The sequence below is a fragment of the Crinia signifera genome, chromosome 6 (assembly GCF_055691185.1).
Source record: "Crinia signifera chromosome 6, ASM5569118v1, whole genome shotgun sequence".
Taxonomy (NCBI): domain Eukaryota; kingdom Metazoa; phylum Chordata; class Amphibia; order Anura; family Myobatrachidae; genus Crinia; species Crinia signifera.
In genome coordinates, this window is record NC_139222.1 from 161934189 (window position 1) to 161956495 (window position 22307).

General features: G+C 45.2%; 3 protein-coding genes across 11 annotated transcripts in view; 2 read left to right on the forward strand and 1 right to left on the reverse strand.

Moving 5' to 3' along the window:
- Window positions 1-4: 4 nt before the first annotated feature.
- On the forward strand, window positions 5-9821 carry METTL23 (methyltransferase 23, arginine). 2 transcript variants are annotated; one of them, XM_083147857.1, is made up of 5 exons: window positions 5-227; window positions 3379-3483; window positions 5704-5863; window positions 6013-6097; window positions 8432-9821. In XM_083147857.1, the coding sequence occupies exons 1-5, from the start codon at window positions 120-122 to the stop codon at window positions 8598-8600; spliced, it is 627 nt and encodes a 208-aa protein (XP_083003983.1). In that variant the 5' UTR covers window positions 5-119; the 3' UTR covers window positions 8601-9821. The 2 variants fall into 2 exon arrangements, with proteins under 2 accessions (XP_083003983.1, XP_083003982.1); XM_083147856.1 differs by having other exon boundaries at window positions 9-227; window positions 5704-5941.
- Window positions 9822-16717: 6896 nt separating this feature from the next.
- On the reverse strand, window positions 16718-20365 carry SRSF2 (serine and arginine rich splicing factor 2). Of its 8 annotated transcripts, none has more exons than XR_014444522.1 (4): window positions 19820-20365; window positions 18523-18830; window positions 18185-18288; window positions 16718-17608 (listed from the first exon to the last, which is right to left on the reverse strand). XR_014444522.1 is itself a non-coding variant. In XM_083147859.1 (3 exons), exons 1-2 carry the CDS (start codon window positions 20173-20175, stop codon window positions 18530-18532), a joined length of 657 nt encoding a protein of 218 aa, XP_083003985.1. In that variant the 5' UTR covers window positions 20176-20365; the 3' UTR covers window positions 16718-18288; window positions 18523-18529. The 8 variants fall into 8 exon arrangements, 3 of the variants coding, with proteins under 3 accessions (XP_083003985.1, XP_083003986.1, XP_083003984.1); XR_014444521.1 differs by lacking the exon at window positions 18185-18288 and having other exon boundaries at window positions 16718-17082; window positions 17506-17608; window positions 19820-20364; XR_014444520.1 differs by having other exon boundaries at window positions 16718-17082; window positions 17506-17608; window positions 18185-18830; window positions 19820-20364.
- Window positions 19682-22307, forward strand: part of MFSD11 (major facilitator superfamily domain containing 11) — a 62667-nt gene continuing 60041 nt past the window's right edge. The window contains exon 1 of the mRNA XM_083147852.1: window positions 19682-19773. The gene's annotated coding sequence lies outside the window, so the exon portion shown is untranslated. The remainder of the gene's footprint in view (window positions 19774-22307) is intronic.

Consider the following 22307-nt stretch of genomic DNA (forward strand, 5'->3'; position numbering starts at 1 on the left):
TAGATCCTCTACCAAGATGGCCGACAGGTTTCACCGCAGCCGGTCGCGTCCTCACAGTGCGACAGTATGGCGACCCACGTGTATCAATCTTCCTGCCACTGGTGATGTGATGGGTGTAAATGAACGGAGAAGAGCCTCGGATCATGGTCCGGGAGTATGTCTTCCAGCGGGAAGAGAGGGATAAGGACAGCGAGGACCCCGGGGGGCTCACGCTCCGTATCCCCGAGGTGCCTGGACCTTGTTTCTATATTGTTTTGTTGCCACAGGGGCACCATTGCTTACGTGCAGAGTTGCAGGAAGCGTGTTAACCCAGTGATTGCTGAGCGCCAGCATATTTACATCAGGGCTCTAGGTTTTTAATACTGCCCAGACCTCAAGAAATAAGGCAAGATGTGTCAAACTTCAAAAACTGATAAAGTGGAGAGAGTGATAAACAACCAGCCAATTAGCTCCTACCTGTCATTTTTAAAATCCAGCCTATAACATGACAGGAGCTGATTGGATGGCAGTTTATCACTGCATTTGATCACTTTTTGAAGCTTGATGTATCTGGCCCTATGTATAAACTATCTGATGGGTACCTACATACCATTTCTGTGATGAGAATTTAGGCTGCAATATAAGGTTCACCAGGTGTGCGTTTATAAAATCTGAGATTAAAATTAAATCCTCACATCCGGACTGCACAATGGACACCATTATGGTATCCTATAAACAAATGTTAATGGTACAGGACAAAAATGTTTTTACTTTTCCAGTTTATAAGCAGGTGTTGAAATGGACAATGCTTGTTACACAATAGGTTTGGAAATAACTTTTCCTCTATATGACCTTTAAAATGAATACTGTATAACTAGCTATTAGGTAAAATGCAAATAAACTCTTGTCTATCCGTCTGATGTTTCTACTAAATTGAAATAAACCATTACAGATTATGGCATTTTAATATTTCCTTTATTTTGCTTTTGTATCTACAGCCTTTTATTATTAGATACAGTTAAATAGGTTACAGTGGATACAAATTCCCCATAATGCCATCTGTGGTCACATCAGCCAGGCATCAGAATTTATTATGCCATGTATATAAGAGACTTAAGATAGGTAAAGGTTGATATGACACTAAATAGAGCAAGGCAAAGTTAGTGGGGATATACAGCGCTAGTGTTTAACCGGAACGACGTTCACTACCACTAATAAAAATCAAATGTTTATTAAATAAGAAAAAAATTCATACAATGAATGAGAATGCTCATGATAAAACAAAGCAATAATATATTGTTAAAAAATAAATTCATAGATACACAATAAAAGTTGTTGCATTATTTTGCTGATATATTAGCTACACAAGTTAATAAGCAGAAATTCACTGCACCAGTGCAAATATTTACCAGAATGGAGACAGGATATTAGTAGATGTCGCCTTTTAAATGTAGCTGCATGGGTTTGGATTAGAGTCCCTGATAAATGCCCAGTGAGTCCAGGTGTTCAGAGCAATGTGGTTGTAGGGGCAGTCCTTGTGGTATAAGTATACCTGGCATGACACTTTTGATGCTACTGAATGTACAAGGTTCTGGCAATAGAGAAGAACTGGTCCGGAGCTGTATATCCCTACTTTGCCTTGCTCTATGTTATTGGGAGATTTACACACTCCCTATACAGCAGCTTTGGCCATACCTTTGGTTCCATTTTTCTTTACTATAAATTCCCCCCTATAGCCTGAAAAGCATGACACCATTCTATAATTAAATAATTAGGTAATTTTTCATGTTCTGCCACTTCCCTCTCATTCTGTAGTCCTTAATGCTGTGTACACACGGGGGCGATAGGGCCTGAAATCGCTGAGAATATGGTCGCTGAGCGACCATATTGCCAGTGATTGGAGTGCGCACCAGCGATAAATCGCTGGGTGCGCGCTCCCGTTTTCTGCCCCTGAATGGTCGGTGGTCGGAGGAGCATGGTCCTCCGACCAGTGACATCCCCTGCCTCTTCACCCAGCAGTGTTTAAATTTTCATCTGCGACCATCTCTGGTCGCAGATGAAAACGGGACACGGGGCAATATGATTGCTGAGCAATATATTGCCAGCGATCATATTGCCAGCGATCATATTGCCCCGTGTGTACGCACCTTAACTGTTCTCACCCACTACTGTCTCTCTTTTCTGTAAAATAAATGCATGGAAAGGATTCTGCCCTCATGGAGTCACCTGTGTATAATATGAAATAATTACATGAATAAATCTAAAAAGCAAAATTAATTAATTTTGTTAATAGTTGAATTGTCCAGGAGCACGCTATAGTTAACCCAAAAAATAAAAAGTTGTAGCTTGTGAAGTAAACATTTCCTAATGGTATAGCTTCAGAGGGATTATTTATTTAATAACAGTTTCTTATATAGCGCATACATATTCCGCAGCGCTTTACAAAGTATAGTTGAACAGTGGAGCTTACAATCTATATTCCCTACCACATGCACACACAGACATTATAAGGTTAATACCTACCAGTATATTTTTGGATTGTGGGAGGAAACCGGAGTACCCGGAGGAAACCCACGCAAGTGCGGGGAGAATATACAAACTCCGCACACTTAGAGGGGATGCAGTTAAAATCCCGGCGGTCGGAATCCCGGCGGCCGAAATATTCTCCCTCCTGGAGTGTCCACGACACCCCTGGAGGGAGAATAAATTAGTGTGCCGAGCGTAGTGAGGCACCGGGCCCGCTGCGTGGCGAGCGCAGCGAGCCTGCAAGGGGGGGCCATCCACGTCCCCCCCTTGTCGGGATTCCGGCGTCGTGATTCTGAACGCCGGGATCCCGACCGCCGGGATTCAATACTGAATCCACTTAGAGCTATGGTGGGAATCAAACCCATGACCTCAGCACTGTGAGGCAGTAATGCTAACCATTACACCATCCGTACTGCCCTTATGGGATAAAGTCCATAGGTGGACCACTATTGGTCGACACATGGCTAAAAGGTCGATATGAGTTGTTGTTTTTGTTTTTAAAGGTGGTTTTTTAATACTATCCAAGTGGGCGTATCATGAGATTCTAATAGTGCCCGAAGCATGGCAAGGGGACGCTGTACATTTCTATGGTGGACATGGCGACTTAAGTCGACATAGACACCGAAAAACATAAAAACTCATGTCAACCTTTTCCATTTGGACCTATTAGACCTATTGCTTGTGCTGACCTTTTGACCATGTTGACCAAATGCATGTCAACCTTTTTTATGTCGACATTGTCACTGTCAACCTAATTACTGTCAACCTTATGACATTTACCCGCTTCAGATTTGCAATGTTATTTGCCACAATAGAAGCAAGCTGTACTTTGCCCTATACCTGTGTTTATCTTGTTTATGCTGATCCTTACAGGTGCTGGATTCTGAGTATGGAATGTATGTTTGGCCCAGTGCACTGGTTCTTGCACAGTATATTTGGTTTCACCAAACATTGCTGACTGGCAGGAGAGTATTGGAGGTAATTCAAACCCTTTGGTGTTTATTCTAAAACTTTTTAAAACCTGGTTATAGAACATTTTTCTTTAAAGGCTAAATATGTAAAACTTGCTTTAAAGAGCTCCACCCAGCTAGCTAAACCTCAGGGATTCCATGTCTGTGACTTCTGCCATTAGTAGTGTTTGCATATCAGTGCTGATATACAGACCACACTGTGCTAGAAGCACTACAGCAGACAGCTATACCCCAGACAGGTAAGAGGAACTGCATGGGTTTTCAAAGATAGCAGGTTCTATAATGAACACTACATTAGACCAGGCATGTGCAATAAGTGGCCCTCCAGCTATTGCAGAACTACACATCCTTACATGACCTGTGTCACTTTTGCTATTTGACCAAGCTAAAACTGTTGGAAGGGCATGCTGGGAGGTGTAGTTCATCAACAGCTGGAGGGCTGCTTATTGCCCACCCCAATATTAGGCAAATACGAAACCTTTCAGAGTTATTGGAGTGATGTATTCTTCAATAGCGGAAGCACCATTGACCACCGTATGTTTGTATCCTCTACAGCAATGTTCAGGGAACATGGTAAATTACCCCAAATGGGGTAAAATAGAAATTCCTGGGGGTAATGGATGGTCGAATCTATATGCACGCCCGTCTGTGTCTCGAAATCGCGACCATCCATTACCCCCAGAAATGTATTTTCATTGCCTATAGAATCTATATATAGATTTTATATGCATGCCCTGAATTTTCCTGCCCAGCTGTTTTGGCAGACTCTGCAGCCAGCATCTCAACTGGTAAGTATATGGGGAGCGGTAGTTGCTGCCCGGGTGGGGGGGATGACGACCGTTTAGGCACTACTGGTGGGAAGGTTAAGCGGCACGGTACTGATGTTAGGCACTAGCACAGAGCGTTAGGGTCAGGCTGCGGGCAGGGAGGATTAGCATTTAGCTGCTGCAAGAGTGGCAGTGAGTTAGATCCAATACTGAGCCCATCAGGAGTCTCCATGGCCCTTATTCTGATCGGTGCGGCCGGATCCGATTATGCGGCCAGGACCGTGCGTGCGAAACCCCGCCTTCCATACGGATCGCCAACTCCGTCCGTACGCGGTAATAAGCTGGCCGAACGGACCGCACGTGTATTTTTCACGGAATACGCCTCCTCCATCTCAGGGAACCTCCCCCATCATTCGATGGTCGCAGACCATCGAATGCAGGACAGAGTGCTCCACCAGCTCCCGCAACCTCAGACCACACGGACATTTTTCCGTGCAAAAGCAGGGATCTGGGCGGACAGCTGACATCCGGCGATGTCATATGTCCGCCCCCTACACGTGCGTCACGGCCGCATTACCATACGTACGCCCAGCGTTTGCATGGGAACGCCCATGAAACGCGGGGCGTATGCATATGGTAATGAGCCCAAATAGCCCTTTACGCCCCTCTTCACCCCCTGTTCGGAGTGTTCGCATTTCATGCGGGATTTGGCCGTACGCCCCGCTCGCACATGCGCAGAGACGCCTCTGCACATGCGCAGACACAAAACATCGGCGGCACGAACGCACGAGGATATTACCGCACCGACCAGAATAAGGGCCCATATCGGGATGCTGGGGTTGGTCATTTGACTGCAGGGATATCATATGTATACCATCATTTGTACCCACCTGCTGACATGCTCTTGATATATATTGGAAATATATTGCTCAATGTGTATCCAGCATAAGAGTAATGTTGAAACCTCTTTTAAAAAAAGTGCAACAATATAACTGGTTGTGGTTTATTCTTCTTTGGCTCTTCTAAACTGTTATATTGAAAGATTTTCAGGTAAGAAAGCAGCTTATCAAATATTTAGATCATTATTCTTGGAAAATAAAGGCCCATACACACTAGGAGATTTTGAGCTCAAAGTAGCTCAGTTTTCCTGGTTTCAGCTTAAAATCACCTAGTATGTATGGGCGGACGATGAGCGCTGATGCGTGCTTCTGCATCATCACCGCCTCTCGCCCGCTATGACAGGAGGAGTGATCCACTTTCCATTGTATCCTTTCCATCTTTCTAGTTACTAATGAGCTTGCTGGCAGGCAGCTCCTGGAAAAGTGTATATTGGACCCTTCTGTGGGGTAGGGTGGGGCAGGCATGTAAATTTTCTTCAGGTCACCTGGATATAGTTAACATTACTTTGTGAGTTTGTGTGAGACTCCATATAGGTGTTTATGTTCATTTTCTTTTTGTAGGTTGGTGCAGGTGTGAGCCTCCCTGGTGTACTGGCTGCCAAGTGTGGTGCTCATGTTGTACTTTCAGATTCAGCAGCACTGCCACAATGTTTAGAAAACTGTCACCGAAGTTGTGCGCAGAATAATCTGGCTGGAATACCGGTTATTGGGCTGACGTGGGGTGAGATATCACCAGATCTCCTTACCCTCCCTCCTATTGATATTATTTTGGGATCCGATGTTTTCTATGAACCAAAAGGTAATGTAGAACACTTGAAATGCATCTAATATGTTAAATAATAATGTATTTACATGTTAATTTCTTTGTAGATTTTGAGGACATATTAGTCACAGTGCATTTCTTAATGGAAAGAAACCCTAAAGCTACATTCTGGACCACTTACCAAGTTAGAAGGTATTTCATAAGCCAAATAAAAGTGATTTCATTTGATTAATCTTGATCTAACCTTTAACTAAAGCTATGTACACACACATCGATTTGCTTTTGATTCGATGTTAGTTTCGATTTTCTATTAGATCTTTCCTTTAGCTCTTTCCATTCGATCTGGCATTAGTTCTGTACTGTTGCATCAGATATCGAATTCGATATCCATTGATGGTACATTGTACACATTCGATTTACTAGATCGAATTTGATATTGCCTTGGCTTCACAGGAGATTTTTTTGTTTGATTTTGTGAAAACGGGAGCGCGCATCGAATCGAAAGTGACACAAAAACCATTAGATTTAGGATTCGATTCCATTTTGCAAAATCGAAAATCTGGAAAAATCGATGCATGTGTACAGGGCTTAACAACTTGGACCCTTAGGCATTCTGGAGCTGTAATGACACCCCAATACACTGAAGTCTTCAGAAGGGTTCATAGAAACATAAAAATATGACAGCAGATAAGAACCATTTGGCCCATCTAGTCTGCCCTTTTTTTAACCATATGGTTACCTCAAACCCTATTTGATCCTAATTTTTTTTGTAGGATATTCTTATGTCTATCTCATACATGTTAAATTTGCTCTGTCTAAAGTTGCCCACACATGGATAGATATCATGTGCAATCCAATTTCCCTTGATATCCAGAACACTCCTGATCATGCCCACACACAGAAAGATTGAGTAAACGATCTGAGGGTAAAGATGGGTCGTTTCAGTACTGCAAACCATATACCACATCATTGCCACATTGGTCATCATGCCTTCAAACTGAAAAACGTGGCCAAATCCAGCACAACGAGCTTTCCATCTTTACACTTGCTGAAGAGATCAGCAGATTCGAGCAAAAGGGGGACACCTGAATTGGATCGTGATCCTGTCCACAAACAGAGATTTTAAACAATCGGTCATTCCGATAGGAAACAGCCATATTGTTTAAAAAATCTTACCGTGTGTGGGCACCCCTTTTATTTACGAATATTTAATTTAGGTACAAAATGAGCACTAATCAGGACCACAATTCGAACACTTGCTATCTCTGCCTAATGGCCCCCATTCATCTGAAATGTATTAGGGCAGCGGTTCTCAAATTGTGGGTCCTGACCCCAAAGTGGGTCCCGACCTTCTCAGCATGGGGTCGCGACTCCATGTTGCTGACCATCAGGCTGATTACTTTTGTAATCTCAGTCAGTGATTCAAGGAGTCTGAAAAATCTGTTGAATTGTCTGTTATTTTAGACTCCTCCCATCATTTTGTGCCTCCACAATGCTGCCATGTATGTGCTGTCTGCTGATTACACATGTGATGTGATGACCTTCTGCAGTAACTTGCTGGGATTCTGTAATTATTTTTGTTGTCTAATGGGGTCCCAGAGCAAAATAGTTTGAGGACCCCTGTATTAGGGCAATGCCCCAATCTCCTGACATCTGAGCTGGTAATTTTAAACATGTTTAAAAATCCAGATCCCCTGATTCTGACCATTTTCAATTGAGATAGTACATCATTTTTAATGTTTAATTTAGCGGATTCCTCAATGCACCGACAATCAGCAGTGTCGGGGAATCAAAGCATTGCGACGGAAGATGTATGGTGGCCACCGGCTAAGCTAATGTTCATGTTTACTATAGTTTCATGCACATTTCGCATGTAAATACTATGTTATGTAAGCAATTGTTTAACTGTTACAACCCTGCATGTTTAATTTTAATGTCTAGCGCCATCATCTGGTCTATCACACTGAATGCAGCATGACATTAGTGTCAGGCTGCTGCCTTTTGAGTATTTAAAACTGTTAATGCTTATAATTATGTAGCATTTTTATATGTTGCTTATGTCTATAATTACTTCTGTTTAAAGATACTTAATAAATGAGGAAAATAGATGTCAATTGTGTTTTTAGAGATACTTCATAAATGAGGAAAATAGATGTAAATTGTGTATTTCATATTTAGGAAGGTACTTCTCTACACAGATTTGCAAATGTAGTCGTTTTTATGTAGCTTGCTTCTGCATTTATATTTTTTTATTGTTAGTAATTAGTAGATGTGTGGATAAACTGGAGTGCCCGGAATAAGATTAAGTAATATTTAAGGAGTTAAATGGGGTTGATTTGTGAACCAAGGAAAGAAAAACCACTGCCAGATGATACTATTAATTGATGTAATGGTTTTGCACACATTTGAGCTTATAATAACTGTTAATGTATACTTTAAATTTAACACTGACAGATATGTCCGATTGAACATTTAACTTACACTTAAAATTGTGTGTGGTGTAATAATATCAGTATTTGCCCACAGTGCTAACTGGTCAATGGAGGCCCTGCTCTACAAATGGAAACTTAAGTGTTCAGACATTCCACTGAAGACATTTAATGCTGACAGAGAATGTTTGGCAGGATCCAACCTCCCGGGGAGGCACAGTATTCAGATGCTGATTATCACACTAAATACAGACATCACCGGCTGATGGAATGGAGTATCTGAAAACGTGGCCAAAGCTACTCTATTTGAACCTGAACATTTCCTTTTATTTTATTCAAAGAATTATAACAGCAATGCTTGGATGCTTTTGCTGCTCATTCTGAGGATCGATAATGAACACCTAATGCCATGTTTCACCGGAAGACAAAAGTCAAATCGATTTTTTAGTTAGTTGACTTTTGCCAAATGAATGAAGATTAAAAAAAAAACACTGGGGTTGTGGGGATTAGGGTGGCCAATCCCGGGATCGGGATCGGCGGGATCCCGGGATTTGGCCCTAAAAACACCGGGATTTCAATCCCGGGATTGGACTCTCCAATCCCGGGATTTCGGTATTAGACTGCGCATGCGCAGTCTAATGCTGGGCAGCGTCTGAGACCCTGCTCAGACGCTGCCCGGCTTCTCCCGTGCCCGGCAGAGCGTCTCTGCGCAGCGTGACTATGTCAGAGGTCACGCTGCGCAGGTCGCACAGCCCACCACGCTGATCGCACGGTTGCCCAGCTCCCGGAGGAGCAGCCCACCCTACCCGCCACCTGCCCAGCTCCCGGAGAAGCAGCCCACCCTACCCGTCGCCTGCCCAGCTCCCGGAGGAGCAGCCCACCCTACCCGGCCTCACCCGCCACACATGTAAGTGAATATGCGGGGGGGCCGGGGCATTTTTTTTAATCAGGGAAGCCAATCCCGGGAATCCCGGGATTGAGCATTTTTCAATCCCGATACCCGGGATTGAAAAAGTGCCCTGGGATTGGCTTCCCTAGTGGGGATGTATTTGAAATGTCAGTGTGTCAGAAACAATTTAAGTGTTACTCTGCTGGAGTGGTATACATCATTAGATAGACAATCATTAGATCTAAAGTCATTAGGTCGACATGGGGTTTTTCACGTTTTTTAACCCAAATGTTGACACAGACGACATGGACACCGTAACGTAGCACCGCGATTGCTCACCTAACGCCATGTCGACCAAATGCTTGTCTGGAGTGCAATTGGCTGCCAGCACCTGCATTTCCACCAGGCATCCCCCAGGGATCGTGAGCTGCAGTGAGGGGGGAAAAAACTTTTTGCATCATAATTCTACAGATTCAAAATTGTTTTCCCACATTCAGACACTTCCAACACATTTTCTAGCTGTTATAGTCTCTAGATTTGTGGGGGGAAAGAAAAGACTATCAAGCAGTTACCATTAAACATGCCATTTTGAACCAAATGTTGAATTGTTGATGGCTCCTAACTATTATTTTTTAAACACAGCCTGTAACATGAGTTAGAAGTTGATTGGCTGGTACTTTTTCACTTGCTAAGCAGTAAGGTATGGTGACAAGATGTATCGTTTGCCGAAGCGGAGGAGTGAAAACTACCCCCTCTGGCAATGTCCTTCTGCAGAGTGCATCAATAGGCACTAATACCACTTCTCACCCACACTAATGGTGCCGGAAGTGCTGGAAGAGGTATGGCCGGTGTCAGTGTAGCGGAGTGGGGCGGTATACCTGTCAAACCGTAACGCAGGTTTCCTAAGGCGAGCTCACGGAGGACCGAAACCTCCCGTGGAGCAAAAGGAGCCCTTCTGCTCCACGGGAGGTTTCTGTCCTCCTTGAGCTCGCCTTAGGAAACCTGCGTTACGGTTTGACAGGTATACCGCCCCAGTCAAACTCCCGCCAGCGGTGGTCAGCAGATTTTGAAAAAATAATCATTTCACAAAACTGGTGGCCCCCTGATTGGCAGAGAGCCTCCCAGTGTTTTGAAATGTTTTTTTTTTTTTTTTAATTCTGAAACCCACATTCGATAAATATTATGTGCAGCACATGTCTATTGATGCAGCATTTGATCAGCGGGCCCATGTATCGCGTCGGGTGACTCATGCAATTTATCGAAATCGCATGCCAAATCTCACAAGTGTATGGGCACCATAACACTTCATACATCTGCTCCAGTGTTCTTTAACCCATTCAGTGGTGGTTTTTCTTTTTTTATAGGGAGTACTCCCCACCCGGCGAGTTTTTTCTGGGGAGTGCTCCCTAAAAAAACCCGCCATTTTGTCTCCCGAGACCGGGCAGGGCTGCTGAGAACTACATTAGCCACTGCCAGGCCCTGCCCCCGGCAACCTGGCTATGTGCAGGGGGAAGGAGACGCTGCCCGGCACTAAGCAGCTCAGACAGTGGCAATCCCGAGAATTTTCCAGGTTTGCCAGTCTGGGCACTAGAGCATAGCACTGAAAATTCTCAGGAGTACCACTGAAAGGGTTAAAGCACCTGGTATCGTTATGTGGATGTAACTGTAGATGGATTCATGCTATACAGATAAAACAATTTGGGAATCCCAGGTGCTGTCCACTTCAGAGTATTCTTCAGATGTCAGGTATCTGTGTGTGATGTCTCTGGTTCTCCAATGTTGGGAAGTGAAAAGGAAATCAAATGATTACTTTTCACTTTTTAACCCTCCGTGCGTGTTTTATCCAGATGTGCACACTGAAAACTGAGATCTCAATCATTTGGTTTTCCAATGGTGGGAAGTGAAAAGAAAATCAGAGGCATCACACAAAGATCCATTACATCTGAAGGATACTCAGAAGAGGATATTTTGAGACTGTCATCCTTCCCCATGTCGACCTAATGACCATGTTGACCTTCCCCAACCACATGTCGACCTAATGACCCTGTCGGGGGGGGGGGGGGTGCTGCTACTGCCCACCTTCACCTCACCAGGGGGGTGAAGGAGGGCAGCAGGGGGATGCAACTGGGCAGCAGGGGAGTGGAGATGGGCAGCAGGGGGGTGAAGGTGAGCAGCAGGGGGTTCTGGCAGAGATATGCAGTCAGTGCAGATCAGCACAGAACTGATCATATGCACCAGCAGCTGGCGGGGAGAAGGGGGACATCCATGCCGGATCACGGGGCATTGATACCTGGTGGGTGGGGTGGATGTGTTCCATTGATACCTGGCGGGTGGGGGATTATACACAGCGGCGGCAGGAGGACTTCTGTGTGGGGGCGAAGAGCTCAGTGGTACAGGGAGAGTGGATGAGGAGGCACCCCGGAGACCGCAAGTGAGGAGGGACGGGGGACACAGCCACTGGGCCAGCCAGTATGAAGGGGGTAGTGGATGTCCAGCGAACTCCCATGCATGTGGATGAAAAAAGCAGGGCAGTTAGAAGAAAATAATGAAAAAGTTAATACTCATCCAGCACCAGACCACTGCAGTACCATAGCACCTCTCCAAAAAGCTAATGGCGGCAGAGTGTGTGACTGTCCAGGGCTGCAGGCAAATTGGACTGCCTTCTTTTGCCTCATTGGTGTTTTAATGCCAGGAGGTGTTCTGCCCTGAATACACTAAAGGGTGAAACACAAGCCGCCTGTCTAGCTGATGTAAAAGCTAGAACAGGCTTAATTACATATGCTAACGCCGGACCCTGAATATGCCCTATTGCAGGGGTGGGCAAAAGGTCGATCGCGATCTACCCGTCGATCACGGAGGTCCTGAGGGTAGATCGCGATCAAGTTCCCTGCACATACTGTAGCTGCTGAAGTCTCTGACAGAACAGAGGCTTTATGCTGTGTACACACGGGGTAATATGATTGCTGGGGATATATTGCTAGCAATATATCCTCAGCAATCATATTGCTCAGTGTCTCCTTCTCATCAGCGATGAAAAGGAAGACACTGCTACGGGGCGGAGGGGGAGCGCAGCAGCAGCAGACGCTGCTGCTGTCACTTTGATGGGAGGAGGGAGCAGCGGCACGAGGCTGGGGAGATCAACGCTGACCTCCCGGCACAGCGATCGCCGGGGAAAGCCGCTGGTCGCAGGAGCATGCGACCATTAGGCAGTGCGCTCCAAATCACTGGCAATATGATCGCTCAGCGACCATATTCCCAGCTATTTTACATGAAATTGCACCTGTGTGTACTCACCTTTAGCGTTCCCAGGATTGCATGGGCAGTACGGATGGTGTAATGGTTAGCATTACTGCCTCACAGCACTGAGGTCATGGGTAACTGCAGAGTTTGTATATTCTCCTCGTACTTGCGTGGGGTTCCTTCGGGTACTCCGGTTTCCTCCCACAATCCAAAAATATACTGGTAGGTTAATTGGCTCCCAAAAAATTAACCCTAGAATGTCTGTGTGCATGTGGTAGGGAATATAGATTGTAAGCTCCACTGGGGCAGGGACTGAATGGTCAAATATTCTCTATAAAGTGCTGCGGAATCTGTGTGTTTGCTATATAAGAAACTGCTAATAAATAAAATAATGTGTGTGACGTCACCTGCGCACTGCAAGTGTTAAGCACATGTTTGAGCTGACTGGTAGGCTTAGTGGTGGGATAGAATTCAAAAAATATATATTTTTAAGGGGGCACAAAACTCCTTCACAGGCAGCAACTGGGATTGATTTACATTTCTAGAGAGCCCCTCCCACCGCATAAAATAATTTTTCATTAAGTGTGGCATACTGTGAATTTTGCGGCGCATTCCCCGTGTCAGAAGGTGAATTTGGGGCATTCCCCGTGTCAGAATGTGAATATCGAGAGCATGCCCAGTGTCAGAATGTGACTTCCAGGGGCATGCCCCGTGTCAGAATGTGAATTTTTGCTCATCATGTGTGGCATACTGTAATGTGAAGTTTGTCTCATTCCGTGTTGTATAATGTGTAAGGGACGTATTGCATTTGGAGGGGTATATTTTACACAGGGGTAGATCCTCGGTATGTAAGTGTACAAAAAGTAGATCATGGGTTGTAAAAGTATGGCCACCCCTGCCCTATTGTGTTCAACATGTTAAATTAAGCCCTGCTACAGGTAAAACATAGAAATTCGGTACTTGTGTAGTTTCACGGCGGCAGCTTACGCTACACTAATAGCGTAGCCCAATGGCTGCCTTGTGTCGTTTCACGGCAGCAGCCTAAGCTACGTTATCAGCATAGGCTGCCGCCGTGAAACTACACAAGTAACTACCGTACTGTTGCCGGACACAGCATCTTTGTCCCCGGCAAGCCTAGTCAGTGCCTCTCTCACACCGCCGGTGCCAGCATGATCTCTTTTTTGGCAGAGAGGGGATCATGGTAGCGCCGGTAGAGAGACGCTCCATCTGTTTGAGACGCAGGATCGTCTCAGACACTCCAGCAATGAGACGCTCCTGTGTCTGAGTAGCTATTTCGGCAGGGTACAGCAACCCTGCCAACAGGGTTAGGGGTTCTGTAGCGCGTGCGTCTCCTGTCCAAAGAGGGGGTGCGGACGCAAGTGCATCTAATTCACAATGGATGCATTTGCCAGTGGTCCATGTTACATACTGGAAAAAGCCTCCATTTGATACCCCCCAATATCCATGGTAGCCCAAAGCGTGGTGAGCGGACGCATTACCCCAACCTTTTCATACCCCCACTATCCATGTTGGCGTGGTATTTCATGCCCTATCATACACTAGGGCGTGGTGGGAGAATAAAATAGTGTGCTGAGCGTAGCGAGTGCACTTTAAACTATGTCAATTGTGTTGACATTCAGGTAAAAAACCCCATGTCGACCTACACAATGTCGAACTAACGACCTTTCGACCGGGGGGGGGGGGGAACGGGGACATCGAGGTGGCGGGCGGGGGTCGCTGCTAGTAGTTTTGAGGCAGCGGACGGCAGTTACACAGAGGCGGCAGTAACAGAGTTGGGCAGGGGGAGTCGGGAGCTGTCAGTACTGGGGAAAAAAAAAAGCCCATACAATGAATGGGCAGCCTGTGATTGGCACTCAGGCTGCCCATTCACGTTAGTGCCCTCAGCACTGACCGCTCCCTGCTCCAGCTCCCCCTGCCCGACTTCCGGCATCCCCCTGCCCCCTTGCCAGTCTCCCTCCCCGGCGCCCACCACCTCTGTGTCCCCTGCCCGGCTGCACATAAGATTTAGCAAATCTTACGTGCAGCCAGTCCATCGGGTCAGACGGGCGTCTAAACTTGCGATGTGGCCCAATTTCACTGCCCGATCCATCTGAATCAGGTGAAATCGGGACCAAATCGCATAGTGAATGGGGGCCTTTACAGACTTGGTTTCAAGAGACAATTACGATCTGATTGGCTGGTTATAAAGTCACCGTTCTTCAGGCACAAAGAGGGCTATTTTTCACACACTGGATGGCAAAAAGCAAGGCAAAGCTTGCCTAGCTTTTTGTCAGATAGCAGTGTCTCACATGCACCAGTTTAATGGTGTGTATATAGAAACATTCTGCCATGTTTTTCCCATTCTGGGGGCAGGCTTCAATGTGAAGGGAAGCTGGGGTGGGAGAGTTGCACCAGCACACAGGGGCTGCGGTTCACTTCCAACTATGTCACCATTCAGGTAGAAAAAAACACTGTCGACCGAAAGTCATGTTGATAGTTTCACTTGTACATTCTATATGTCGGTATTATGACCCAGTCGGGATTTCCTACCGAATCCCTGATAACACATCGCAACTTGTATGACCACCTTTACCCTTTCTGTACTTTGGGAGGTAGTTTATAAGAGATTTCAGGCAATCCCCATTAGTGCCAGACATCAGCAGGTACACACCAGCTACACTTATTTATGCAATGAGGGATTTAGGGCTAGCACATGGGCACTGAACTGGCATTCAAAGACTAACATACTTTGTATAATGGGGTATGTCTGAAAGGGATGTGGTTTATTAAGCATTATGTTTGTGTAGCAAATTATAAATTAAAAAAAACCTGAATATTCAATCCATTACTAGTTTTCTTTGCATGTTTGTTATTGACCTATAGAAGGGTTAAACATTTGACATTATAAACTAGATAACAATGGGAAGTCACCACTTCCAGGAAGGAGCTGAACTGTAACAGCACTTGACCTGAGTTACATTTAAAATAGCCTTACTGGGCATTTTAGTGGCTGGTGGAAACATGTCTGAGCAAATTACAGTCAACATTTGCTCCCAAATACTGACAAACAAACCATTGCTTCAAAAAAAAAAGTTATCAGATTGAATTAAACAACTTGTCTAACTGACCGTCTCTATTCCAGCATTTAGGAACAGATTTTGGCATGTCTGTTGTTCCCATGTATTTCCAGGTTTTTGTTCCCACCAGATATGGGTGGAAGATACTATGTATCCAGCTTAAATGTTGTGCATGATTGTAGTTCTGAGTGTTTGTGTCCTAATGTACACATTTCTACAAACCATCTCATTGTGGCCATAAATTAGACCAACTTTTATAGGGTGTGGTATATTTGCGACAGTCATTAGTCCGACGTCAGAGTAATGACTGTCGGGGCACTGTCCAGCACCCCTTTTATACCCAGCATGTCTGGAGAATGATTACAATCATTGCTGGAGGAAACCCTTGCATACATACTGAGCAGCTTTTCCCCTGCTTGGCACAGTCAGCAGTGAGGATGGCTTTGTATAGCACATCGCTGGTATTACCAGCAGATGACCAGCTTTCCCAGCAATGAAGTGGGAGCGCACAGCAGCGTTCACCGCTCATAGCCGGGGCATACACACTGGGTGACAGCTTAAAGCCGCTCAAACATGCAGTTTGTCACCCAGTGTGTATGGGCCTTAAGTGGTTAAAATTAAAGTAATTTTTCCAAATAGCAGAAAACAGACAGTTGTTCAATCTGTTGAATTCATACTTGCCTGAATGATGGCCCATTTTCCAGGGTTTGGGGACAAATGACAGAATCATCTGCTTCCACATGTCACTACATTTAGTGGTATGATTAGCCAAGCAGTTGTCTAGTGCAGCGATTGCTAACCTTGACACGCCAACTGTTGAACTACACATCTTAGAATGCCCTGTGTCAGTTTTAGCATGGTCAAGTAGCAAAAACTGTAGCAGGGCATGATGGAATGTGTAGTTCTACAGCTGGCATGTCAAGGTTAGCCATCACTGGTCTAATGTATGGCCAGCTTTTGTTATGCTAGAACCTTAAGGTGGCCTTTTTTTTTTTTTTTTTTAAAGAACCATATTTCTGTACAAAAACAGAACACATGTTTTACGTAATCTTTCTTAGGCACAGTGAGAGTTTTAAGTCGCAAGGAAAGATTTAAGATTAAATTACATTTGGTTATTCACATTGATGCACATTTTAGTTCTTTGCATCTGAAAACTGAATGTCTGAAATAAAAGCAGTCTTTTGTAAAGAATTTTTTTTATTAACTACATAACAGTGGTTATAGTACAGAATGTTAAGAGCCAGATATTTAAATCCGTACAAAGGAATGACACCTGCATGACAGAAATGCTCAGATTTATCAGGTACTGAAAAAATAAAGGTGTTTATCATCAGATGTGCTCACTGTATGCTCCATTATTTTATGCATGGCCCGGGCGACTGGAAGTGCAGTTGTCAGGTATTCTAACAAACTGGACAGCCATTTGTTTTTCTGCGTTACACAGGAGCAATCAGGAGAAAACAGGAAACAGCCAAGCACTCTGCACTGCAACACGCCACCTTAACAGCTAACCAGCATTACTCAACTGCTACACAACTGCGCCTAGTGCACAAAAATACATAAGAGAAGAGATTAGAGTTGTTGTCAAACAAAAACACTCCCTTGAAACATTGTTACATAAGCAGTTTATACAATATACAGTTGCATTTAAGTAGCACCCATTAAAATGCATTCAAACATTGTTTCAGAGTGAAAATTGTATTAATGAAGCTTCTTAAGTCCAAGCACAGGCAACTACAGTTAAGTGAAACACTGACATACCATCCAACAACCCCCTTTTGGAGTTGAAAGACCCTTTATTAAACAGACAAAATTACCTCACATATCCAATGAAATCTGTTGACGTTCACTAAATTACAAGAAATTGGAATAACAGCAACAAAATGGCACATAAAATAAAGTCTGCCACACAAGGCGCAACTTAAAAAGGTAAAATTTTAGAACAAAAATCGTACAAATAACCACCTTATCGGTAGGCTGTTGCTTGCTCCATGGATGTTTGCAGGGTACACATCTACTGAACGATGATCACAGACATGTCCAGTGTGTTGTATTCTTTATGAAGACTCTGGAGATGGCGAGAAGAAAGCGGGACAGTTAGGCTCTCCATTAACAGCAGCCTTAAAACTACCGTACACGCAAGGAAAGTTACCAGACACTTCACATTGATCTGGACAGGGGCAAGACTCTGAACTGCAGGATTACCAGCAAATGTAGTCATCCTATGTTGTGGTAAATGAAATGTGAATTACATTTGGCATTTTTTTTTTTTGCACTCCTTGTGTGGTTCATACATAGGGCTATCAGTAGGCATTTGTAATTGAAAACTTAATGCATAGCTGAAACAAACATTTGAGATTAAAGACACACTATCCTTGAAAGAGGGAGTTTTAAGACTTAACCCGACAAAATTATTCAAAGGCCATTTCTGATCTCTACATAATTCTAAAATGTGTAATTGAACCTGCTTAAAAAAGGCATGATAAACCGCAACATGTTCAGTAAAGTTAAACAAAATCCCCTGCATGTTTTACTTTTAAGAAATGCTACTTCACCCTTACAGTACTTGAGCTGGAGTGAAGAGTAGTAACATGAAATGTCCGACATTTTCCAGGATAGTGCATCTTTAACAACAGACACAAACCTGCTCCATTACACGCCCACAGAAACTGCTCCCTGGAGGATCAGGAAAAACCACTTATTATCTGCAATACAGCTCACTACTCCTTAAGCAACTGGAGCCCGCAGCTTTGAGGGGAAAATGCAGATATTGGTTTAAACAGTCATCAAATTAATACCCCAAACAGAAACATTAAACATGATTTAACACCCAGCAACCTATAGGCCTGTTAGAGCTTAAAATACTGGTGGTGTATAAGTGATTGAGAGAACAATACAATCTTGCCATTTGTAAAGCCTTGAGTCAATCCTAAATAAACTCCCCCATGTCTAAACCCTAGAACATGTGCTCAAGCACATTACCTTTAGCCTAAGACGACACTGCTCCTTCCTCTTCTGGAGACTTTGGGGGTGGTGTTGGGGACCTTGATCTTGACTTGGAGGTCTTTGGTGGAGGAGGAGGAGAAGTCCTTGATCTAGACCTGGAGCGAGACCGTGATCTAGAAGCAGACGAAGACTTGGACTTTGACCTCCGGGCAGACCGGGACTTGGAAGTGGAGCGGGATCGGGATCTGGTGCGGGAACGAGACTTGGAGCGACTGTAACGGGACCGACTGCGTGACCTTGATCGACTCTTGCTTCTGGATCGGCTACGTCGCCTTCGTCTTGGACTGAAATAAAGTAAAAACACATTTTAGTTTAGTAGGGATTGACGCTATAACATCAGTACCAAACTGTTGAACCAATGTATAAATCCTATGGTAACTTTACAATAACCTGGAGCCATGCTATGGTTCGAACCATTGACTACACATGTGCAGGAGGCATGTGTTTAAGGGTAGCAGGACATTACAGCAGTAGCTACAATGCTAATGACCTATCCAAAACCATGAGAGGCTGTTAGATCGAGAGCCATTCAGAACCTTTGAACACTACGGGTCGCCTCACCACTTATTTTTATTATGTGCAAAAACAAACTACAAATACCTTTCCATTACTATTTTCTTTTCATTTGTTGTGTTAAAGGAAAACTGATAACTTCATAGAATTGGCCAACAATTTAAGTCCTTTACAGGTTAAACTCCCTACAGAACGACCCAGTTTAAGTGACTATAATTCTATAAAAAGCAATACAGACGGAGTATAGGCATCAAATCACAACTACATATGACAGGCTTAAAATCTGCCTTACATCCAGTGGAACAGGACAGTACTCAATAGTTTAAGAGCGACATTAAACTAACCACTGCGGGAACCAAACTTAATTCAGAGATGCTGACCTCCATCAGAACAAACCGATACCTTGTACCTGTGCAAACCAGCATACGGTGGTGCAAAATCTAAGACTATTAATGGCCATGTTCTGGTTCTCATTACCAGCATACAATAGTTACCCATAACCCATCAGGACTATACGCCATACAGCCGTTTAGGCCAATTCTGAACAGTAGCGATCACATAGAGGCGGAATGTTACATATGGGAACTAAAGGCGGCGCCATCTTGGACGACCCGCATGGCCAGCTAGGGGAAGGCCGCGTCCCGCCAACATGCGCTTATCGGACGGAAACCAGCGGGAACTCTCACTCGGGCATTAGCCCTGGAAGGGACGCCGGTAAGCAACAGCAGCATCAGCCCAGCCGTAAAGCAGCCGCACTCACCTCCTACTCCTGCGGTCGTAGTTTCCGTATCTGCGGGGCGGGGGACCTCGGCGCCCATGGTGGGAGTCCGGCGGGCGGCCATAGCGGGCCATCTGCACCCGCAGCTCCCGGCCGTCTAATACAGCTCCGTCCATGGCATCCATCGCGTCCTCCGCATCGCGCTTATCGTGGAAGCGGACAAAGGCGAAACCGCGGCTCTCCTTGGTGTAGCGATCTCGGGGGATGTAGACGTCGCCCACCCGGCCGTACTTCTCGAACACGCGTCGCAGGGTATCCGGGGACGTCCGGTACGTCAGGTTATCTACCTTGAGAGAAGTCATGCCTTCCACGTCTGGTGGAGGCCGACCGTAGCTCATAGTGGTCGTTCTACCAAATTAAGACACCGAGTTATCGGTGTAATGGACTCTGCCCGGCGGGAGGATACGCTCGCACGCCGTCCTCCTTCCTTGTCTCCGCCTTCGGGCGGCTGCCAACGCTGGAGTGAAATGAGACAGAGGCGACCGAGCAGCCCCTTCCTTATATTAGCGAAGCTCTGCTACAAAATGGCGGCGGCTGGAAAGGTAGGCGTGTCATCTAGCCCACCTTCTCTTTGGAGCAAATCAGGACTTTAGAGACGGCTTGGCGCGGGCGCCTCATTGGCTACCGACCGAGTAGCTCCGCCCATCGCAGGCAGAGTCTGCTGAGAAGATGGCGGATATGGCTCACGTCGTACATAATCGTTCCCGCCACAACCCGCAACCGCTTTGCTTGGTTTGCTTTATTTGCATAGTTACCTGGCGCCTCAGGAACCTAGATCTATCTATTCCCATATATATAGTTCCTCAAACAAAGGTCCTATGAAGTATGTAACGGCTAACGAGCATCCAGAAAAATAAACATATTAGTACATGGGCAATAGCTGGATATATATATACATACCTCCCAACATAACCCTCTCCAGGAGGGACACAATGCTCTGCTCCTGGACTTTCTGCTTAATGCATGATTGCCATCACTTGTGTTGAACAGGTTAATTGATAAGAAAGGCGCTTCAACACAGGTGACAGCAATCATACACAGGTCCCGCGGCACCTCATCGTACAGTACAAAAAGTATGTGCTGCACATACTTTTTGTACTAGCCTTTTCTAGCATCGCATGCACATCGTATGCACAAGGCATACGATGCGATGCTATGTGTGCTAATTAAGCCCACAACGCACGCCGGGATCGGTGCGTGTGTGGGCTCCATTAGGGCTATTTCACACGCTCCGGCTCCTGCCGAACGGCGAAATCCCGCATGGCGAAAAGCCGTGCCACACACTGTAGTTAATAACGGACACAATTGCCAGATCCCACAACTGGAAGGGACGGCTGCCGGGCTGTGGCCATCCCCTCCATTGTAAAATACTGTGTGCGGCACGGCTTCCTGGCCATGCGGGATTTCGCCGTCCGGCAGGAGCTGGAGCGTGTAAAAGCCCTTTGGCAAGAAAAGTCCAGGGTGGGACTCCACATAAATATGAAGTCCATGGTCAGCAGTGATTGGCGAAGCTGTGTATTCACAGATGCCATTGCACCCATTACTCTGCATTCAGCTTCACTTTTTCCTGGTTATATGTGTTAACCCCCCCAACCCCCCCCCCCCCGCCATGCAATATGAGGTCGGCACTGCAGCCCTCAGGTAGCAGCCGTCAATGGTCTACACCCTCTTAAGAAAGGTTAAACAAAGTCAAAAACAGAAAGAAAAAAAACAGGAGAATACTGAAAATTTAAAATTTACAATATAATAATAATTCCAATTTCGTAGACTTTCGAGTTCCCCAGACGGTGAGTCCCCCGTGCCCATGAAATGCTGGGTGTTCCCATAGGCAAATTCCCTGGCCCGGCCCACCGTGCCCGGACTTCTGTGTGCGGGCGGCTGCACATGTGCATAAAAACCTATGCCATACCTCCCAACATGACCCTCTCCAGGACGGACACATTGCTCTGTTTCTGGACTTCTCCCTTAATTAATGATTGCCATTACCTGTGTTGAAGCATCTTTCTTATCAATTAACCTGTGTGAAACAGGTGATGGCAATCATATATTATTAGGGAAGTCCAGAAACAGAGCATGTTGGGAGGTATGCGCATGTGCAGTCGCGAACAATCGGTCCCCCATGCAAACCAATTAAATCAGAATAACCCCCTAAGTCCTCTTGAATACTCCTACTGCACCCTCACAGCTAATTGCGAGCTTACCATCGGCAGTAATTGAATACATCCAGCACTTAAACTGTGGTCAAGCTAGTCATGGGGTAACTACCCTCAAAGCACAGCAACTACACATAGAATTGGGAAAGAACAGACGTAGGAAACCAGGGGAGTTCTAAATACTATGCAGTTATTGCATTCTCCTACAAAATCTGCCTACACGTTTTAAAATCTATTAACACTATCTTTACCTTCGTCACTATGTGTTTGTATATGACCTATTTTTTAACCCCTTAATTTTGCAAGCTGGGGGGAAT